At 40.7% G+C, this 22837-nt stretch overlaps 1 protein-coding gene across 7 annotated transcripts in view; it reads right to left on the bottom strand.

The window, feature by feature from the left end:
• ATP8A1 (ATPase phospholipid transporting 8A1) overlaps positions 1 to 22837 on the bottom strand; it is a 203338-nt gene that overhangs the window by 41897 nt on the left and 138604 nt on the right. For all 7 annotated transcript variants that reach the window (XM_036417401.2, XM_036417408.2, XM_045573001.1 and 4 more), the window contains 3 exons: positions 21281 to 21453; positions 6086 to 6269; positions 5882 to 5992 (listed from right to left, as the gene is read on the bottom strand). In XM_036417401.2, coding sequence (XP_036273294.1) covers positions 5882 to 5992; positions 6086 to 6269; positions 21281 to 21453 — 468 coding nt within the window. The remainder of the gene's footprint in view (positions 1 to 5881; positions 5993 to 6085; positions 6270 to 21280; positions 21454 to 22837) is intronic.

The raw sequence follows: 22837 nt of genomic DNA, 5'->3' as shown, positions 1-22837 counted from the left end.
TATTTCATAACTTAAATTTATGCTTTGATAAAAAAATATCTTTAACTAACAGAGCATAATGTCCTTCCATATTTTACAATTCTTTTAAAAATAGAAACCTTGATTGTCGGCTATAAAATTAAGGGGCAAGAGAGAAAAATGTTATCCAACATGTGTAAGACAGATGATAACTGAGAGTGCTATTAGTAAATCAATAACTCCTCCATTACTTAAAATGTAATTAGCATCATGTTGATCTGGGAGAATGAAACGTCCGGCCCAGCAATGAGATTACATAAACACAAACACAAAAGCAAAACACCACCAAAAAAACCCGTTAGAGGAAAGCAGGCTTGACCTGCCCGGCAAGCGAATGTTTGAATCGGAGCTGCTGGGACTTGGCTACACTTCACGTTTCATTTAACATCATTCTGGAAGCATGGATTGCTACAAATTCACCATTCATCAATAAGCACTGAGGCCGACCCCCACAATGAACGCTTTCTGCACCCACACTGATTGTTTTCCTCTTTAGAGTGGAAAGGAGGAGAAAAAAATAAATGTTTCCTCCAGGAGATGAAAAAGAACACAAAGTGGTAATAGCATGTGACAAATCAGTCCAAATTGTGTCAGAGTTGTACACACATTAACAATAACAACAACAAAAGCATAGAAACTGGAATCAAGTCTGAAATTGTTGCTTGCTTTGCCACATATATTTACAGGAAAAAAAATTGAATATCTGTCCTAAACAAGGAGCCAGAGCATTCACTTGTACATGCTAAGTTTTCTGAAGTTTATTCCTTAGGGTGGTGCTGCTGACATCCCTTTAAAAAAAAAATTTTTTTTTAAGTGTTAAGCATACACAAATCGTCAAGACAGACTTCAACGCTTGCTCTTTCGTTTTCACAGTTGACCTCTGTGAGATGTGGACTAAGTGATGCTCTGGATTAGGGGTGTTGAACTCAATCAGAGAAGGGGCCAAAATCTAAAATCCAGCCTAAATCGCGGGCCGAATGGTTTACTGAACAGTCATAAACTGTCATTGTGATGGAAACGCAGCGGAGTGCAGTGATGACAGCGTGGTGCGGGCCACATTGCAAGGCCTGGCGGGACGGATTTGGCCCGCGGGCCTTGTGTTTGACACATGTGCTCTGGATGAAGGTAATGTCCTCTTTGAAGGTAACTGTGCTCTACCGTGATGCTACCTACAAACAAGCTCTTTCAGGTTTCCTAGGGTACGATGGAAATTTAAGGAATTATTAAACCCAAACTTTCAATTATGGCCTCACTAGTCTATGAAGATGCAGTCTAATCATTTTTGGTCTGAAGAAAGCCCAAGAGACATGCATACCAAATTTGTGTAATGGATAATGAATCAGTTCAAAGGTTATGGTTATAAATGCAATCATTATCACTGAATAATAAGAGAAATGTGTATGAATAAACTTATTGTGTGTAAGTCAACATTTGTAAATGTGACTAGTCTCCTAGTTTCTTTGTATAGAACATGAGATGCTGATTCAAATGTTCTGGTATAAGCTTGGAATTTAAGAACCTCCCTTCATCTAGGAAAGGTTTCAAATTTCAAATAATATGCAAATAAATCCACATCTCTGGATTCAAAGTTTATTTTTAAAATGCATGAATTTACTGCTTTATGACAGACATTTTAAAATGGATAGGTATGAACTTTTACCTTTTTATTTTTCCTACTGAAAGATATAAAGGTTTTTAGAAATTTTCTTCTTGCATTTTAAAAAAGTTAGTATTCTAATTCCTTTTTTTTTTTTAAAAAAAGGAGAAATGACTAGATAAGAGAATAACTCTAGATACATTCAGACAAATATTCTGGCATTCAAAGAGAAAGAGAAGTTTACTATAAGGCTGAATTCAAGTTAGTGAGGTTGGTAGTTAAAAGATAACTTAGAAATGTCTCTCACATTAAGAACAACACCTACATTATAGATATATAAAAGTCCCTCCTTTGACTCAACCCAAACCAGGTGCAGAAAGAAAACATCGGTTCCTCTGGGGAGGCATCTAAATTATTTAAGTTCTCAGGAAAGCCACGTGCCAGCACAGCGCACAGGGAAAACATCACCTCACTGACTTCACTCAGAGTTTCTGTAAATTAGAAACACCACATTGTTTTGGGATCTTACCAGAACACCTGGATGCAACCAATGGAAAGAAAAGTTCTTATCTTGGTAGGAAGGAGTCAGATGTCTAAGAAATTTCACAAACATCTCTTTAGAAAGATTTCAGTGAACACCTAGGCCCTGCAAGTGGCCACCATCAGTAAGTGCTATAGACCGCCACCTGCCAAATCTGTATTTGTTTGTTTGGCTGAGGCTGATGGCAACGAGAGGCTAGAGAGTGGCATTGCTGGCACTGCAGCAATGGGGGAAGCGGTTTTCGCAGATAATCTATAAAACTCATAGAGCTCCAGACTATTCCTTCATTAGCAAAGACACTCCAGACCTGCCTCTCCTGGAATTCTTTTCTAAGTTCCACGTCCCAGCAGAGGCGTGGCAGCTGAAGCACAGACTCCCCCCCATGGAGCCTTTTTGCATGTTAAACAGCAGCTTACAAACTGTGAGTCCTCTGCTCCCACGCCTCATCAGCACAAAACACTGAAAGGAGAGAGTGGAGACTGGCAGTTGTCCTCACTAGAGACATTCAACGATGTGTTTTCTGTCTATTCACTCACAGTATTGACATGAGCCATTAACATCTGCAGAACTTGTTTTAGCTGGCAAACCTTTGGTATCTGGGAATTGATTGAAAAGGTCAATTTGTTTCCCAAGATAGTGGAATTATATTCAAAATACATTTTCATAAAGTGCTCAAAGAAAAATAACTTAAATGAGATTTCCAGGAAAGTTTAGAATGTTACTTCCTTTTTTTTTTTTTTTTTAATTGAATTTACTGGGGTTACATTGGTTAGTAAAATTATATAGGTTTAAGGTATATAATTCTATAATACACTACTGCATAGTTCAATACCCCACATTAGGACTTACTTCCTGTTCTGTATTGAGAGAATTTCGTCCGTGCTAAATATTTCATGAAGAGGCTTTAAACTCAAAGCCAAGTGAAATTTAGGGCTAATCAAACACAAATTGTATAACTCTGGATGAATCAGAAATTACAGATTTTGTTTTCCATTTGAGTTTAATATATTTTGTTTCCCCTATTAATACAGAAGTTTTACCTGCTTTACTGATTGTCAAATGATCTAGATTAAAAAAATAAAAATAAAAATTTTAAAGCAGATTTTTTGCTACCAATGGCTTTCAACTCCTAGTATTTTCAAAAATTATATGTAAATAAACTATGTAAGTTGATATTATTTTGAATGAGAAAAATATAATTAGAAAAGCTAGTAACTATAGAGGATACTGGTAATCATCATAATAATAGGAGCTAATATGCTAATGGTTGGGACGCCATAACGTAGGACAGATCACAGGAGGCTGCCTGAGGGTGCTCTGGAGACAGGGCAGAAGCAGGAGGCACCCAGAAAAGGCGAGACCAGACCAAGGTGACTTGAAGGACTGAGGGTGGGGCTTGAAGCGGCCAGAGAAGGCCAGAGGGGTGGGGAAGGGAGCGCTGGGTCAGGTGCCCTGGAGTTCTGCAGGGAGATGTTTGAGTCTCAAGGCAGGGTGGTGGGTGGTTGGGGTTCCTAGTCATAAATAATTATTTTAGAAAAAAAATCACAACTTTATATATACAATAAAAAAAAATCTATATATTTTTTGGGCCAAAACCGGTTTGGCTCAGTGGATAGAGTGTCCGCCTGTGGACTGAAAGGTCCCAGGTTAGATTTCGGTCTAGGGCATGTACCTTGGTTGCAGGCACATCCTCAGTGGGGGGTGTGCAGGAGGCAGCTGATAAATGATTCTCTCTCATCGATGTTTCTAACTCTCTATCCCTCTCTCTTCCTCTCTGTAAAAAAAAAAAAAATCAATAAAATATATTAAAAAAATATATATATTTTGGATTTCATAAGCAATTTTAGAGGTGTGTTTTTTAGTGACCAATAAATAAAACTGCCTGCACACTTGAAAACTAAGTTTCAGTTTTACCAGCTAACTTATAATAAGAACTATGTTAAGTCAACATTTTAATAAGGAGACAAGCATTCTTACAGAGGCATAAAGAACAGCTGAACCAAACACACAGCAGTTCCCAGCTAACCTGCCAATAGGGTAAGTGTAAAGTTTAGATTTTTGTTTTGTTTACAGTGTTACTCCTCTGGTGTAAAGCATGGGATATTATTTCTTAAAAAATATATTTTTATTGATTTCAGAGAGGAAGGGAGAGGGAGAGAGATAGAAACATTAATGATGGGAGAGAATCATTGATTGGCTGCCTCCTGCACGCTCCCCACTCGGGATCAAGACCACAACCTGTGCATGTGCCCTGATCAGGAATCAAACTGTGACCTCTTTTGCTAACAATCACTGAGCAACATTGGTTGGGGTTGTGTATCTCCTGACAGCTGTGGAGGGTCAGCCAGCAAGTTAGAGGTCAAATTGGCATAAACAAACATCTGTAAGGAAGCTCTGGGCATATTTGTGAGGGCGAAGGTGGGTCCTCTCAGGAGGGGCAGACGGAGGGCTTTCTTAACGAGCTATGGAGAACTTATCTTCATGCTCTGCGAAGCTGCAGGAGGAGCAAGAAACGATAACATCTAGAGTGTGTTTTATAAATGTAGCTTCTGATGGCCAAATGGCCAAATGTGAATGAGAGGTAAATGATGTATCTATCACTTCCTGATGGACCGTTCAGTTCCATTTTTGCACGGGCGCTTTGCTGTCCACTGTGGTAGCCACTGATAGCCACCCGGAGTTGAAGACTTAGTATGAAGAAAAGAATGTAAATGTCACATTAAAAAATTTTAAGGTGATTATATGTTGAAATGGTAATACTGAATATATTGACTTAAATATCATTTAAAAGTGAAGGTGGGCTTTAATTTTTACGTGTTGCTCATGTGGCTTCCAGAATTGCACAGGGGGCTGGCATTGTTATTCCTGTCGGCAAGCTCCTGGGTGGAGGACAGGAAAAACCCTGAACAAAGCCTGGGGCCTGGCACCCAGTAGGCGCTGTGAAACTGTTGGACAAAATACAATGCTTTAGAAGTGATATTTCTGACTCAGGTTAAGTTTTCCTTTAAAAAATGATTTTACAGACAAAATGTTTGTCCCTCTCCTGACTCCCCCCAAAATGGTGTTATATTTGATATACGGAAAGGAATTTGGAATTTCTTGCTGTCCAGACACAGGAACTAAATATTCTGATAGTTCTTAGACTCATTCCTCATTATCTAAACTCCTGCTACCAACCAAACTCAGAAACAAAAACATATCTGGGTAGCAAGGGATGCTTGTATATAAATATCTAAGTTTGAAACATAATAAGAACTATAAGATGGCCAATATTAGCAAAACTGCCTACATATCCTTCCTGCTTCTGCTTCTTTAACCACTATCCCCAACACCAGAACTGCTCTCCTCAGTTTTATGTCTATCATTCCCTTCACTGTCTTTTAAAATACAGTCTCCACGTGCATATCCCTAAATAGTGTATTGTTTTCTCTTGTATGTTTTCGAGCTTCATAAAAAACTCTATAGTTTGCAATCTTTTTAAAACCGAAAACACCATTTCATTAGCAAGTCTAATTCAACATTTCTTACCAAAGCAATATACCTTTTTCAGCCAGAATTTCAACACGAATTATTCTCTAGGGCTGACAAACTTTTTGTTTCAACTTGTTTAGAAGTTATACAAAGTAGATGAATAGATTAATTAAAATGGGAACATGTCTTCATAAAGAAAATGTCTTTACATATCTATGCAATTGACAAGGATTTAAAAGTTAACCGGCTATTACCTCGATAATATAGAGGACTATATTCTTGTAGAAGCAGTATAAAATGCACTTGGAGACTCTGTTATAGTTCCAGGCACCATGGACCATCAATAAATTCTTCAAATACTTGAACTAGAATAAGAGTGGAAAAAAGAATTAGTTATTGCCCTTTTCCTAGTGTCAGCTGATTGAGATGAAGGATGAGACTGCAGAAATGATCATCACCTGCGCGATGGAGTAATCAGAAGAATTCGCTGCCTGAAGGCCTTCATTCCCGCTTATACCCACGCCGACATGTGCCGTCTGGATCATGCTGACATCATTGGCTCCATCACCAATCGCAAGTGTTATCACTTTGACTTGTTTCTTAACCATCTCCACAACTTCAGATTTTTGAAGGGGAGAAACCCTTAAATTAGAACAAATGACCAATTAACTCTGTTTTCTGGAAGGAAAAAAAAGAATTTTAAAATGTCAATTGTCTTGAAGGATAAGAGCAAGTGAGTATGTAGTTCTATGAAGAACCATTACGGACAAGTATTAGGCTTGCAAATGTTTGACTCTGTTAATTTGGTTGCCAACTCAAGAGAAAAGAGAAAACGAAAGTCTTGGAAGCAAATCTGTAGGAGTTAAACAGAAGCTATGAAACCTTGTTAAGCACTAGTTTACCAGTTTACCAGGACTAGTTTATTTCTTTAACAAGTGCACATTAACTTGTTAAAGAAATAACATTTGAGTTCAGAAATGCATTACTTCCTAACAAATGACATCAGCATTTCTAAGTTTTCACTGTGAACGAAAAAGGTCAGGATGGCTGTTAACTATAGTCCAAATACTTATTAAAACCTGTACTATTTCTGGAGAACAAAAGTTTTGAGCCACCCAAAGGTGAACTTAGACAGTATAATAGACATTTAAAACAACTCAAAAATCTACTTAAGTTAACAGTAGGGCATTGGCTAACCATGGTGAATCAACCAAAGTGAATACCAAACATTGGTTGCATAGCTACTGTGCCTCAATTTTCTTCCAAAGCTACCAGATGTACAGGTTAATAATACAGATTTTTTTTTCACTAGATGGAGTTACACATATGTTGATATATATGTGATTTGATATGTATGCTATTTTGTTGTATTAACAGCAAGCTTCAAAACTTCATATGTCAAATTTGCTGAAAGTGTTAACATCATAGATATTTTTATGATTAAAAATATTGAATTTAGTGCCCCCCAAAAAAAGCATTTGTGGGAAGTTTTAATTCATTACTTTATTTTGAAGAAAAGTGCCGCTGAAAATTATCATATAATTTGGGAAGTTTATGGTGAACATGCTCCATCTCAAGACACTTGTGAATGCTGGTTTAAATGCTTTAAAAGTAATGATTTCAATGTGAAAGACAAAGAATGGCCAGGTCAACCAAAAAGTTTGAAGACCAATAATTACAAACATTATTGGATGAAGATGCATATCAAACTCAAAAACAACTTGCAGAAAGATTAAATGTTGCTCAGCAAACAATTTTCGATCACTTACAAGCAATGGGAAAGATTTTAAAGGAAGGAAAATGGGTGCCACATCAAGTGAATGAAAGACAAATGGAAAACCAATATGTCATCAATAAAATGTTGCTTTAATGGCATGAAAGACTTTTTTGCATCGAATTGTGACTGGTGATGAAAAGTGGATTTATTTTGAAAATCCCAAATGCACAAAAATCATGGATTGATCAGGTCAACCATCAACATCAACTGCAAGGCCAAATCCCTTTAGAAAGAAGACAATGCTCTGCTTTTGGTGGGATCAGGAAGGTGTGGTGTATTATGAACTTCTAAAACCAGGTGAACCATTAATACTCATCGCTACCAACAACAAATAATCAATTTGAACCACGCTTTGATCTTGAAACAAACAGAATGGGCCAGGAGACACGGCAAAGTAATTTTGTTTCATGATGACATACCATCACACACTTAAAAGGAGTTAAAGACACTCTAAAAGATCTTGCCTGGGAAGTATTAACCCACCCACTGTATTCACCAGACCTTTCTCCTTCAGATTACCACTTGTTCTGATCGATGGCACACACACTTTCTGAGCAGCACTTCAAAACATACAAAGAAGTGGAAAATTGGGTCTCTGAATGGTTTGCCTCAAAAGAAGAAAAGTTCTATTGGGTATCCACAAATTACCTGAAAGATGGGGGAAATGTGTAGCTATCGATGTACATTACTTTGAATAAAGCACTTTTGATATTTCTCTTGAAGTTATCTTGTTTTCTTTGATTATAAAATTGGAATTATTAACTTGTACACCTGGTACTGACTAATGGCCAAGGAGACTCAAGTGACTTCCTGCAGAACCATGGGGTCGGGGACAGAGAACAGCAGCACCCTTACTAAAATCATTTTTGGTATTAACTTCAGATTATCTTATCACAGACTTTTAAAAGCCACTTAAGAAATAAACCCCACAGCTATTACAGCAGGGTTCAAAGACAGAATGCGTCAGTGTAATGAACTTAATATATTATGAATACTGTCTTGGCGACTAAGAAGAAAGGAAAACTAAACAGAGAACTGGCTCAGTCAACAGTGAAGATTGCGATTAAACACTAACAACTATCACACAATGTTGGACAAGAAAAGCAACTCATAGCTAAATTTTTTATCAAGGTCAAGTGGAGGAGGTGCCTCATAATATCTGCTGGAACATCTGGTAAATCATTTATTATTCCACCTAAAAATGAAGATCATTACTCTGAAAGACTCAACATTTTGCACATTTTCCTGATTATTTCTTTAGGAAACATTCCTAGTAGTGGATACTCGGCACCAATATATACTTCCAGGAGGCCCACTGCCCTTCAGAAAGGCTTCATTCAAAAGCCAGAGCCACGCTGAGTTTTATTTCAAGGGTGAGAATCATTGCATCAGGCTGGGAGTTGCTTGCAGAGTGAACCTGTCTCCTTGTCTTTGTATTCCTAGTGCTGATCCTGAATAGGGACTCGGTAAAAGGTTGCTATATGAAAGCTATATATATATATATTGTGTATGTATGTGTGTGTGTGTGTGTGTGTGTGTGTGTGTATGTATATATATATATATATATATATATATATATATATATATATATATATATTATTGATTTTTTATAGAGAGGAAGAAAGAGGGATAGAGAGTCAGAAACATCGATGAGAGAGACATAGATCAGTTGCCTCCTGCACACCTCCAACCAGGGATGTGTCCACAACCAAGGTATATGCCCTTGATCAGAATCTAACCTGGGATCAGCTGCCTAAAATTCTGCATCCTTTGGTAGCAGACACCTCCCTTACAAGGCATAACCCACGGTTGGCTTCATTCATGTGAAGACTAGAACATAATGATGCCCTTTACCCACGTTTATGGCATTACCACCCCAAGTCCAACAGTAAAGTTTTTAGCAACTCAAAAACATCTCTCTCGAGCATTATACCTGTTTTTCTTTTGACTAGATTATTATTTCTAAGACCTACAACATGTTTAACTAAAGGATGAGTACTTTAAGAAGTAGCATAGGAAGAAAATAGCAAAGCCAAGGACAAGACAATAAAAGTGAGTGTAGCATAAAGCTTTTGACAGATGACCAGTACTTGGTAATTTCTGTAGAGGATGCAGAAATTAGCTTGGGCTGCAAGAGGCTTCCTTGATGAATTAGAATTTGATAAGGAAAGCTCATGGCAGATAAAAGCACCAGCACATATTAAAAATTATCCACAATATAGTCCCTCCTATGGTTTTATTCCTACTTCATAAAAGGCCATATACTTCACTCACTAGAGTTTATTTATTTTCTTGACTTTTGTACACTTGTGTCTACATGTGTACAATGTCCATAATAGTCTAGAATGGTGACTTGCAACATTTTTCATATCATGGCACACATACACAAATTACTAAAAATTCTGCGGCACACCAAAAATATCTATCTTTTGCCTATCTGGCAAAAAAGGGTATAATTTAGATTCATTCACACCAATGGCTATTGTTGAGTTGGCTATTATTTTTTGAGATTGGGGGAGGGGGGGATTTAAGGGAAAAGAGATCAGTGCCCCTGATGAAATAGTCAGGCATTGCATGTTTTAAAAATTCTTGTGGCACCCCGGTTGAAAACTGCTGGTCTAGCACAACCTCACCACACAAGTTAATGCTTCCAAATGTCTATCAAAACCCACTCATCCATGGTTGAACATATCTAAACCTTAATTTTACAAATACCAATAGTGTCCCAATGTATCATCCAGAAACATCATAGTAGCACTGTGCTCTGCCCTAGATATTTTTTTTACCACTATGGGTCTGTATTCACAGTTCTCCTCTGCTGTTGCTCTTTACTCTCCAGGAGAAGTAAGAGCCTCGATAGAAAAAGACTCCACATCCAGTGTGTGCGTAAGGTCCGGGTTTCTTCCCTGTGGCTGCTCAAACAGAGGGTGGTCCTGTGCGATACGCCCTAGCAGTGCACTGAGTGCAGTATGCTTTCAGATATTATTTTGGCTGTAGTTTCTGCACATGTTATTCATTACTTTCCTTACTGCTTATGTAGTAATTCTCACAGCCCTGTGAACATGAGATCGTGGTAGTGGAATTTTTTTTTTTTATACCATTTAAGCTAGAAAGTATATAGAGTGGCTCAAATTATATTTTGCACTCTTTTCATAGGATTAGCTAAATGAATCAATTTTAAAAAAATATGTTTTATTGATTTAGAGGAAGAGGAAGGAAGAGGGAGAGGAAGAAAGACAGAACCATTGATGTGAGAGAGACACATCAATCGGCTACCTCCTACAGTCCCCCTACTGGGGACCGAGCCCAAAACGCGAGCATGTGCCCCGATGGGAATCGAACCAGTGATCTCATGATGCGTGAGATGAGGCTCAATCCACTGCACCACACTGGCCGGGCAATGAGTCACCTTTTTGAATGAAATATGGATAAAGATGAAATGTGCAGGTATACACATAAACACGTAATAAATACTATTTTAAGGGACTTTCTAAAGGCAGACAGAAGGGGTACCATAATGTATCTTACTGTATTATGTTTTAGTTTAATAATCTTAAAATACCTTATGCAGCAAAAATTATGCTGGCAATACAATAACTTATACTGTTAACTTAAAAGTTACTATAAAGTTGCCTTCAGAAAGTGAATCGAGGGGAAAAAAATAGAACATGTAGGAATACAGAGAAATGCGTGCTATCCTGAAGGGTTTTGTACAGCGACTCGTGCTGACAGAGCCCTGATTCACTGAGCTGGGGGCGGCTCCTGGGACTCTTTAGGGATCAGGATCATTAATGCCGGGAGCTGCTGTGCTTTCCTCTGCAACACACTTCCTACGATTCCTCCCTGGGAGTATCAGTCGATCCCCCACGGAGTCATGTTCTGCTGACTAATAAAGAAATTACAAAAAGAGAGAAAAACCTAAGAGAAAAACTTATGAGATCCGACTTGGTTCCTTTTTGAATTATAATTTGTTAGGCTCTTTAAAAAGTTTTAAGTAGAGGAAAAATTAAAATCTGGCAAAAAAAAAAAAAAAAGTTTGTGTTACATGCACCAAAATCACACAAGTGTCATAACACCTCCAGAAACTCACCATCAGTTTGTTAGCGGAACGAGAAAACAGCCACTTGGAAAGCGAATCCTAAAAACGATACTTAGCATGTGGCGCATCATGAAACATTCAACCACTTCGAGGCAAGAGAACTGTGTTATTCTCTTTCATGGAATTTCAGTTGTTATGGGTAAACTATTGCTGTTTTCAGGTTATATGGTTCAGAGAATATTTTAACTAGTGACTAATCATATTGACAGTGTGTATTTGAATATGCATGTATGTGAGTGTGTGTACTTGCACATGGGCACCCACCCCAATTGCTAACTGGCAAATAGACCTTACTTTTAAAAAGGTACTAAGAAAACCCACCACCTCCTAGTCTGGCCAGTGTGGCTCAGTGGTTGAGTGTCAATCTCTGAACCAGGAAGTCACGGTTTCATTCCATGTCAGGGCACATGCTTGGGTTGCAAGCTCCATCCCCAGTGTGGGGCATGCAGGAGGGTAGCCAATCAATGATTCTCTGTTATCATTAATATTTCTGTCCCTCACTCCCCCTCCCTTCCTCTCTAAGAATAAACAAAAACATATTTAAAAATATGTTGGAAAGATATGAGAAGAGAGAAGCAATTGGAAAATAGTTATACAAAAATGCAATTGAAGCAACTGGAAAATAAATCATACAAAAATGTAACTGCTAAAAGAAAGAAACCAGTAGTAAACTGAATAGTAAATATGACAGTGCTTGAAAGGGCAATTCAATTAAATAAACTGTCCCAAAGATAGCAGAAAATTAAAGATTGTAAGAAAAATACAAAGAAATGGAGGAATACAGGTGAGTAGATATATATATATATATATAAGGTAATGCCAAGAAGAGAATAAAAAGGGACAGAATGAAAAAGAATGCTTAATAATTTCCCAGAATTAAAGAAAGGCATGTCCTTAAATTCAAAGGTCTCATACAGTGCCAAAAAGACATTCAAGAAAAAGGTACTTACGCCTAGACATATTATGCTTAAATTAAGAAAATGGCTAAACATTAAGAAAAATTTCTAAAAGCTTCTAGAGAGAAAAAAAAGATTATTTACAAAGAAATAAAGATCTCATACTGGATGTACACACAAAATTACTTCAATATCTTTGGGAGGTGGGGTAGGGAAAGGAAGATATACTAACATGAATAATAAGCACAAATATGGTTACCAAACACTTAGAAATAACCACATATAGATTAGATACAGATTGTAAACCAGCCGCAGAAAATCTGATTTAGACAGTGGAAAGGAGAGGGAGGAAAAAACAACAAGAAAAAGCATAATAAATAAAAAATACAAAATAAAACAGGAGAAACAAGGCCTAATATAGCAATAATTATAATAAATATACATGGGTTAAATTCATTGATTGAAAGACAGATTCTTAGGTTGAATTAAAACAATAAGATCCAGCAAAATGGAGTCTAAAACAGACATATTTACAACAGTAATAGTTAATGTAAGAGAACACTTATTTGATCTCTATGTTTCAAGTTCTTTACTTGGTTTTAACTCATTCAATTCCCAGAAGAATTCTAAGTGAGATGGATTATTATTATAGCCATTTTACAAATGAGGACATTGAGGAACAGAAAGATGAAATCACTAAAGGCAAAACAGCAGTGGTAAAGTCAGGGATCACGTTAGCAGTGTGGATTTAGAGACAGCATTCTTAGTGACTATATTATACAGAAGGATTGAATATAAGGATTTAGGGGGAAAAAAGACAAGGCCCATTTGAAATAAGGGAATGCCAAGTTAGCCATTTTAATCCTAGACAAAATAGAACTTAGGACACAGGAAAAAAAAAAAGAAAAGGCCTAATAATCAGAGAGAAATCTTTATGTTATGATAGCATTCATCTTGCCAGAAGTATTCAAGTAGGCCATGTAGAAAATGTGATCGCATTTCTAAGAGTAACATCATTTTTAACAATGACTGCCAACCCCCTTTTATTAGATAGGATAGTTATAATGTGAAGGTGGGAACTATTTTTTCCTGTTGTTCACTGCTCTATTTATAGTACTTATAAATGTTTTTTGAGCACACAGTGGGTGCTCAAAAAACATTTGCTGAATGAATGGGAGAATGAATGAAAGAATGAGCTTCCAAAGTAGAAATCTAGAGAGGTAAATAGCTAGACGAGGAAATGCTCATTCTCCCTGAACATCAGATGAATGATGCCACTTTTCAACCATCAAATTGGCAAAGATGAGTTTGGGAGTGCTAATTCTGAGGGAAAGGCAGGGAATAGCAACCATCCTACATAAATCTGGAGTACATACCAGCATAGCTGTTTGGGAGCGATGCGTCACACTGCCCACGGCCAACATGTCCATCCCTAAGTGTATATGCTGGAAAAACACTTGAATGGGTGCCCAGAGAGGACACTCAATTCAGCCCTTTCCATGGCAGCGAAGATTTAGAGGCAACCTGTGTGGCCATTATTATGGTAACAGATGCATACAGTCAAATGCTGTACGCGCATTATTATAATAGTAGTGCTGAAGATAAACACACTTATTCTATATCTAGTATCATGGAGAGGTCTTAAAATGGTAAAAAAAAATCAAAAAGACAAAAGATTGATGCTGAAATAATTATAAACATGTATCTATCTTAACAGAGGCATAGCAATATTATATATTTCCCATAGCTACACACACCTACAAAGTATGGTAGCCGGATGGGGACCTACTAACTAACTGAGACTGTTTTCCTAGGGTGAAGAGAAAGGGAGTGAAGAGCAAAAGTGAAATAATACATAAAAATGAAAGAAAAACTCGTTTTCGTTTGATACTAGCATGCCTGCAGCCTCCGGAGAAGGCTAGCTTGGGCATCTTCCCTCCTGATCCTTCTTGGTCATCCCCTCTGGCACCTTTCGTCTCTTCCAGAACACAGAGAAGTCATTTTGGCGACAGAGCAAGATCTGATGTTTGTGGTTCTGGGTTCCTCACATTTCTCTTGTCGCGATATATGAGTAGTCACTGACGTCTCATTTAAAAAACAAACTGACTTCTGGGAATATCCACATGTGAGGGGTTCTATTGAATCCCAGGGCGCAGAGAAACTGGATGGCACCTCCCAGCCCAGGGAGGGCCAGTCCTGTCTGAGGAATCACAGGCAAAGGGAAACATGCCAAGTGAGATGGGAGTATGTCTCCATTTTCAAGAAAAGAAAGAGTCTGGAAACGGCAGACTAAGGAGCCTGGAGTGAGCTCCATCAATATTCCCGGGGAAGTTGTGTCAGAACCAACTCCCTCTGCTGTTCGCTCATTAGCCACACACACGCCAGAGCAGGGCTGGCGGGCAGACAGCGGCCCCAGGGCCCAGCCCAGGCAGCAGCCTGTTTTTTACATCAGCTCATGCTCCAACTGCAGAGCTGAGTGGCTGTGACCGGCACTCTATGGCTTGGAGAGCCTCACACATTTATTATCTATCCCTTCAGCAGCATTCCCACTCTTCTCTATAAAACTCTGCCATGCACTGAGAGAATGCTACCTGGCACAACCTCCTCCTGCACCCTGAACTTCACGTGAAGCTTGTTTTGTGTCCATTTCTTGCCTCTCTTTCTGGTCCCTTGGTGATCTGCCTTTTGTTTTCCAAGGCCACCGTCCCCCTGGGATGCTCTCTCTCCTTTCCTTTGACTCTATGCCCTCCAGCTGCTAGACAGTCATGGCCTTGACTTCTGGAACTCTAGCCTGGCTCCATGCACTAAGCTTTCACTGACTCCACGTGGAGATGGTTCAGACAGGTTTATTGAAAAGATGGTAATCACTGGAAACCATCAGGAGTTTTAAGGAGAACCAGAAATGCCAAGCTAACTCTGCTTCCCTTTCCCTCACCCTCGGGTCAACAGACTGGCAGACGGGAGGAAGGCTGCAGGTTCCGTATACCATGCCCTCAGCAAACCAGAACGTGAAGTGCTTTCACTCTGGCACCGCAGAACTGAAGCAGCACTGCAAGCCCTCTCTGAGGTGGGTCTGCATCTGCCTGAGGTGCATCTTGGGGTGCTGATGTGTTGATTTATGTGAAGCTTCAGGGAGGCCTTTCCTGGAAAGCTGCAGAGTTCTGTGTTAAAATGTTTGAACAGAAAAGAACCGTCGAGAGTTTGAATGCAGCTACAGAAGCTACATACACTTATTCCAAGGGAGCAAGACACAATACAGAAAAAGACCAAAATGAACAGGACACCATTTAAGAGAGAGGGTGATGGAAATAAAGACAGCGGTTACCCTTGGGCAGTCACAGACCTGACGGGAACAGAGGGGGCTCCCAGGGTGTTGTCATGTTTGGGTGCTGGATGCAGAAGTGTGCTCACTGTGTGAAAACTCACTGAGCTGCACACTTACACTTCATATACTTCCCAATACAGGTTACCTCTGTTTTTATCAGAATATGTATATAATCTGCAGGTCTACTTTGTGTGTGTGTGTGTGTGTGTGTGTGTGGTGTGTGATTCTATGTTGGTCACAGTGCTTAACCTTACTTGTGTCACTTCTAAAAGTACATCATATCAAATTACAGTGAGATTCCTCAGCATTTAGCTTTCTCATCCATTTTAGATATTTTGCTGTTCAATATGAACTTCCCTGGTGGGGCACATCATAACTGGCTACCAGGCTGTCAAGTGGCCATGCAGTTCCTTTAACATTACCCAGTGCAGGTAGAACAGCCAATGAGATAGACAGGGCTGGACACCTCACTGTTACATCTTGTTAAAGCAAAATGTGGTCATTGTATGAAATAATAAAATTTAATCACCACGTTCTCTTTTAGCCATACATGTCTGAAAGAAACATTCTCTCACCGTTTCCAACATTTATTCATATGATCTTGGAAGCAAATAGGGGGTTGACATCCATTAACAGTTTGTAAGTTTTCTCAGAGCCAAACATCTGCTTTGGCATCCTACGATGCTCACAAACTTTTTTTTTCTTTCTAGAAAGGAATGTCTGCTGAGCATTTACTAACTTCATTTGTGCTTCATGACTACCCTTTAAGGAGAACACTTACTTAGAGAAATCCTTGAAGTTTAAGACAACCCTAAAAAGATGCAAGCCATAGACTCAAGCAGTAAATAAATCCTTGATTGAACGCACTCACGCTATGACAGAAAGTATGCAGGGTGTCCCTTCGGACTTCTCCTCGGAGGGTCCCCCATGGGACGGAGGTGAAAGGGCTGGCCTGGAATGCCACTCCCGAGTGGCGACACTCACGGAGGTCAAGCGTTTTCTTAGGCACTGCCGGGAAATCGCCTAAAAGGGGGCTAACACTCTGATTGGAGATGTTGCAAGTAGGGAAAAACGCTTACTTCAATTTAACTTCTGCCTTTCAGAAGACACGAGTACGTAAATTATGTGGAAGAACGGTGATTACTAGACAGTCTAAAAGCTGGAGGCTCTAGGCCAATTTTCAACCAACTGTCACAGAACATAAGTCTCAATGTATGTTTAAACGGAACTGACAACTACGGGAAAAAAAATGTAAAATTCTCCGCAAGGCCGGGTTATGTGAACCGAGGAGGAGCTCAGAAACCACATGCCATTTCACACACGGCGCTGCTTCCCTGCACGTTCCTACCGCTCTCTTCTGGAGGGAAGAGTCACAGGGGTGGAACAGATGCTTCCCCACATTAAGCGAGTGCAAGCAGCAGGCAGGGTCTTCCCAGGACAGAGTGGCCAACACAAACACACACACACACACACACACACAAAAATAGTAAAAAGGGGGCTCAGAGCAGTCGTCTGGCCCAGAAGCTCTCGAGCCGGAAGAAGCTGAGCCAGGAAGTGTGCGCGTGCTCGCGGCTTTCCCGCCTTTCCACGCCAGAGGAGCGCCGCTCTCCTCCGCTTTAGACACCGGCCTCCCCGGAGGACTGGCATGGCTGCTGCGTGCCAAGCTCCACAGGCCGCGAAAGCAAGGCCGGAGAGATGCCGTGCGGTCTCCGTGGCGCCAGAGAGGTAGCATTCGCACAAGAAGCGTGTGCACCCCCAGCCAAAGCGCCATTCTGCCAATAACGCAAGCTATAAGACTTCAGGGTATCATTTGGAAACCGAGACGAGGACTTATTTTCTGACACTGCTGCCTGGCAGAATAGCTCTTGTTGTTACCTACCCTAGAATCACATCTTCATGATTCTCAGAGCAAGTCCCTTTCCGCCGTCCCTGTCCAAGGAGGTTTGGGGAGTTTGTGTAACCCCTACCGTAGCGCCTGTAATGTGACACGTTGGTGTATATTTTGGAGGAGCTGGTCCCCAGCTTCCATGTTGTTCTTCAAGAGTACTGTGATCACCGTGATCGCCGAAAACAGTTTGGCTCAGTGGATAGAGCGTCGACCTGCTGACTGAAAGGTCCCGGGTTCGATTCCGGTCAAGGGCATGCGCCTTGGTTGCGGGCACATCCCCAGTAGGAGGTGTGCAGGAGGCAGATGATCGATGTTTCTCTCGCATCGATGTTTCTAACTCTCTAGCCCTCTCCCTTCCTCTCTGTAAAAAATCAATAAAATATATTATATATATTTTTAAAAAAAGAGTACTGTGATCACACAGACAGTAAGCACCGGGGTGCGTGAGCCAGGAAACCGAAGGGAAGAGGGCCACCGAGGCGCAGCTTACGTTTGGCACCAGGAAAAGGGATCGGAAACTCTGCTGCCACGAGATGCGTGTTTCCCGTGAAGCTGCTCAGGTTGCACAGGTACACGTGTGCGGAGGTGAAAACGAAAGCTGCTCATGTGGGGCTCCTGAAAATACAGCGCTTCGCAGACGGATACAAACAGATTTCCTTTTACTTCTTGGAGTTGACAAACTCAAAAAAAAAAAAAATACCTGAGGAATGACATGCAACCTTCCCTTGTAAACCAAAACCGGGACTCCAAAGCCCTGAATAATTTGGGGGCTCATTTCTGTCCCCCTTCGGAGAACAGGGGCGAGTACAAGACCCGATGCCCACGGACGGAGAACAACCGCTTCTTTCAATCCCGCTGCAGACTCTTCGGGGAAAACGCTCATCTTCCATAACTGTGTCAATTAGGCAGACACCGAGAACTGCCTCCTGCCCCCGGCGCTGATAATGTCAGGGAAGAGAGGCTGGTGTAATCCTGAAGAGCACCTAATATGGCCCCTCATTACCCATTATGGGATGCCTCTCCCTCCACTTCCCCCCAACCGAGACAGAGAGAGGGCTGCAGACGCAGGGCAGGATCGGAATATCTTCCTGTGCAGACTGACAAGAAAGAGGTCGTGGAGGGAAAAACCCACTGAGCTTGAGTGAATACGCATTTGGGGAAACAGTCCTGCACTGTATTTTGAAATAATGTCCAGTATTTATCGGGGGCGTCTCCTAGAATGAAGTAAAATAGAGGATTTCCTGAGGCTGGGAGAGGATCATCATCTAAAAAAAACACAGGCGCCACACTGGGGTTGCAGGGTGAAGGATGATCCACAGAGCTTCTCACCTGTGCCTGCCCGGGGAGAGGAGCACTGGCAGGGAAAGTGGAAACCACTGACATGAAGATGGCCTGTGCCAAGAGCTTATATGCCAAGAGGCACCAGGCCAAGAAGGTGCAGAGACATAAATCGGGCAGTGGCACTGATGTAATTATGGGCTTAGAGGAATTCTTAAAGCCAGACCGGAAGCCGAAACCACAGTCCTTATGGGAAAAGAGAGAGTGTGCAGATAATGAGAAGAAAAGGGGCAAGGAGGGATATTTTACTTAGAGACATCACACACACAACAAGCCTACAACTCTAAATAAAACTCAGTGTCTGCACAGGGACATGCACAAGGCAGGGCGGAGTGGGGCAAGGGCCACACACATCTTTATAAGTGCGGCTGCAGAGCTGGGCGGCTGCAGAGCTGGGCTGCACGTGCTCGGCTGGGTGGGATTCCCTCCCCCGGGGCCTGGAGGAGCCCCGAGGTCCATGTGACTTGTGAGCGTCCAGAACAAGGATCTCGAGAGGGCGTTTCACAGCACAGAGCATATTTTTCCTCCCTCGATGCTGCTTTCTAGTTTTTCTCTCCCTCTGCTATTGTTTAGTTTGTGGTTCAGCTTTTTGAAGGATGGTGGGAGGTACTGGGTTAGGCAATGCCGTAAGAATGAGGCTCAGCTGCTAGGGCTGCGTTTGGAAAACTGGCCTCCCACATCTTCCAAACCAGTTGTGATTGTACTGAACACAGAAAGGACGGAGGGATGCAGGGAAGTATTCTTCATGCTCCAGGGAGCGCCATCTACGTCAAGCACGTGGGGGCGCAGGACTGAGGCTGCTGACTCAGGGGAACCGGTTTTATTTTTTATCCCAATAGCCCTGGTTCTGCTCTGTGTCCACATAAGAGCCAAGAGTTGTATCTGTTAATGTGTTTTTGAGCAAACTTGACTTGATCCTTGGGACCCAATTAGTGACAATGATTCCACAGCCAAATCTGGCACAATAGGATCCAGATAAAGAGTGTCAGGAGCCAGGAGAAGTTACTGAAAATGCATTTTTTTTTTTTTTTTTAAAGCATGAGGATACCAAAGTGCAAATGACAGTCAAGATGACAAAATTGCCAATTCTTTCTTCAAGAGTAAGCAAAGAGCCTGATTATTACTAATATTAATGATCTTGCACTATTTTATCTATGAGCTTTATAGTAATATTTATTTATAGATGCCACTGAGAAGAATAAGCAACTCAATTCTTCAGATATGACACACTTTTATAGGTTGAAATGAATCTTATAAAGGGTACCTATTAAGTACAATTTAGATTATATTTCACAAAGTATATTTCAATTGAAATTTAGGAAATCTCTACATGGCATGGCTAATAAGTTTGGAGACAATATAATACACAGGATATTTAAGTGACTAAGCCTGGACCAAAAAAATAAAAAGGTGCAAAACACGTAACACTCTTTAAAAAATACATACATTTTTAAGAAAATACTAAAAGCAAACATTACAGTCTTAAAGATAAAATGAAAAGCAGTGACTGTAGGAAATTCTTCAGAAGCCCTGCTAACATTTCACTTTGAGGAAGAGAAACAAGTCAAGAAACTGCTACCCTGGACCCAGTGTGACCAGCGGGTAAGATTCAGTAAGTGAGCAGTGAAGGGGAAAATCCTTAGGACTCATGGTGGCCAGAGGGAAGAGGCTGGCACAGTCATGAATGCACTTTAAGTTCTAGGAAGACACAGTTTACACAGTGTAGACAGGGAGATGGGGAAGATTCCTGGACAAGGAGTTCAGGAAGGACCACATGGTTTATACAATTCTGTGGGTGTGGCCTTGATAACTGAAAACAGATTTTATTTTAGGAGGTAGGCAATATCATACTGTTTTAGGGTAAAGGCAAAATTCTACATTAGAGGATGAAGGACTGTACAATCAATAATTATTTCCCACTAGTCGAGCCTTCAGGAAAATGCTCAGCTCCCTGGAAGATGATTTAATCAGTGCCTCCCATCCTGCCATTCCCCCGGATAAATCCTGGCGGCAGGATCAGAGATTTCTGTGTAGATGCTTATGGTAGGTATTACAGAAATAATGCTCGTTGGAAATGCAGGTAAATGATTGACTTCACACGCAGAAAACAGCAAAATGCCTGTCAACTGTGATCATGAACAATAACTTATTGAGAATTTTTTAGGACTCACTTTCAAAATCTCTGCTAATAAAGTCTATCCCAGTCTATGAGCCTTCCATTAATGAATAACCTGACACTTACAAATCCTGGAGAGAATTACTTTAAGAACCAGGGAACTCAGGATAAAGTCGCTCGTGACTGAAACCTGACAATCTTCAGGAGAACGTACCTGCAGCAAATTACCGCTTTGCAGGACAGAGCGAGGTCCAGGAAGTAGTGGCGCACTCCGAATGTCAGGGCGTACTTGAGGGTCTTCCCGTCAATGATAAGGGCAAAGTCATTCTCCTTCCGAAGGGCATCGCCCAGCGTGGTGCAGTGACGGCTGAGGGTTTCCCTTGTTGCCTGTGAAAGTAAACAAAGAAACAAAATGCTCATTTGTTCTTCCTTAAGGATGCTCAGCAACTACTGTTAGCCATTTCTAGTGCTTGAGCTTTCCTTTACCTCCATTCATTTGATTCTCACAAAAGCCCCTCCAAGGAGATGGGACAAACATTCTCAGGAGAAATAAGTTGCTTGCTTGAAGTCACACGTGTATTCCTATAGGGATGGGACTAGATTCCAAATCACCCAACCCCCTACGATCTTTGCTAATTAACCACATGATCATGATCCCACAAAAAACATGTTCAGCAAATTATCTTATCACAAGACAACACTGCCCTAATTTAGGAGCTAGTCAAAACTGCTTAGCCATAAGTCAAGGAGAAAAGTTGGAGCACGTCATTTAAATAATTTATGAGCTTTCTTTCAGAAGTACTCAGTGCTATAAAATTGAACTCCCAATAACCAACAGGAGAAAATGAAGTCTCCATCATCTCTTGCCACTTCATGAATTGGCTCCTGCAACTTTAATCATCGTTTCATGATGCTGCTTCCTAGTTGGGGATGGTGACATATGGCTTGGCAATCTTGATGGATCAAACAAAAGAACCCCTTCCATCAGTGGAGAGTTTATGTGCAGGTACAATAAAAGCCTTCAGTGTCAAGGAGAGTTTTGTTCACCTCAACTATACAGAGAAGCTGTGTGAGTCTCTCCTCAGTCAAGAACTGCCTTCCCAGCTCTTCAAAGGCAAAACGTTTCAGGATATTTCGTTTTTCTCCCCAAATCCTGTAGATTCTTCCTGTAAACTAATGAGACCCACTTCCTGTTTCATAAGAGCCCTAACGTTGTGAAGAAACAGAATCCTGGCTCTGCACAAGGAAAAAAAAAAAAAAAGGAGCTATTCCCTCCTATTAGAGCTTTGTTCTGAGTGCTAATATCGGAGCCTGCAGTTACTTATATAATAAATGCAAATATACATTTATATAATAAAATAGACCTACAATGAAAATACTCATAATTTTTTATTATATTCGTGGGAGACAGAAGTATTGTTACAATTTAAGAATGGAAGCAGAGGCATGGGTGATTAAACTTTTATATTGGGGACTCTGGGAGGTGTTTCTCCGTCAAAGTCAATGTGGCTCACGCTAGGCTCTGGAATTTCAGAATCCGTGGTCTGAAATAATGGAACCAGGTTGCACTGTAAAGCAAGCCGGCCCCTTTCCCCAGCACAAGAGCTTGACCGAACACTCCCCTGCCCTCTGTCACACACTGGCCCCAAGAACCACCACACAGCAGCATTCTTTGCACAGTTTTCTGTTCACACTTTACATGGAGGGGAAGTAGCTAATTTTAATTTATAAGCACCACCCTCTTATTTCTTGCTGGAAATGTTTGGCTGAG

Source organism: Pipistrellus kuhlii, unplaced genomic scaffold (genome assembly GCF_014108245.1).
Source record: "Pipistrellus kuhlii isolate mPipKuh1 unplaced genomic scaffold, mPipKuh1.p scaffold_m20_p_1, whole genome shotgun sequence".
In the NCBI taxonomy this organism is placed as follows: domain Eukaryota; kingdom Metazoa; phylum Chordata; class Mammalia; order Chiroptera; family Vespertilionidae; genus Pipistrellus; species Pipistrellus kuhlii.
This window is presented reverse-complemented; position numbering and strand designations above follow the sequence as displayed.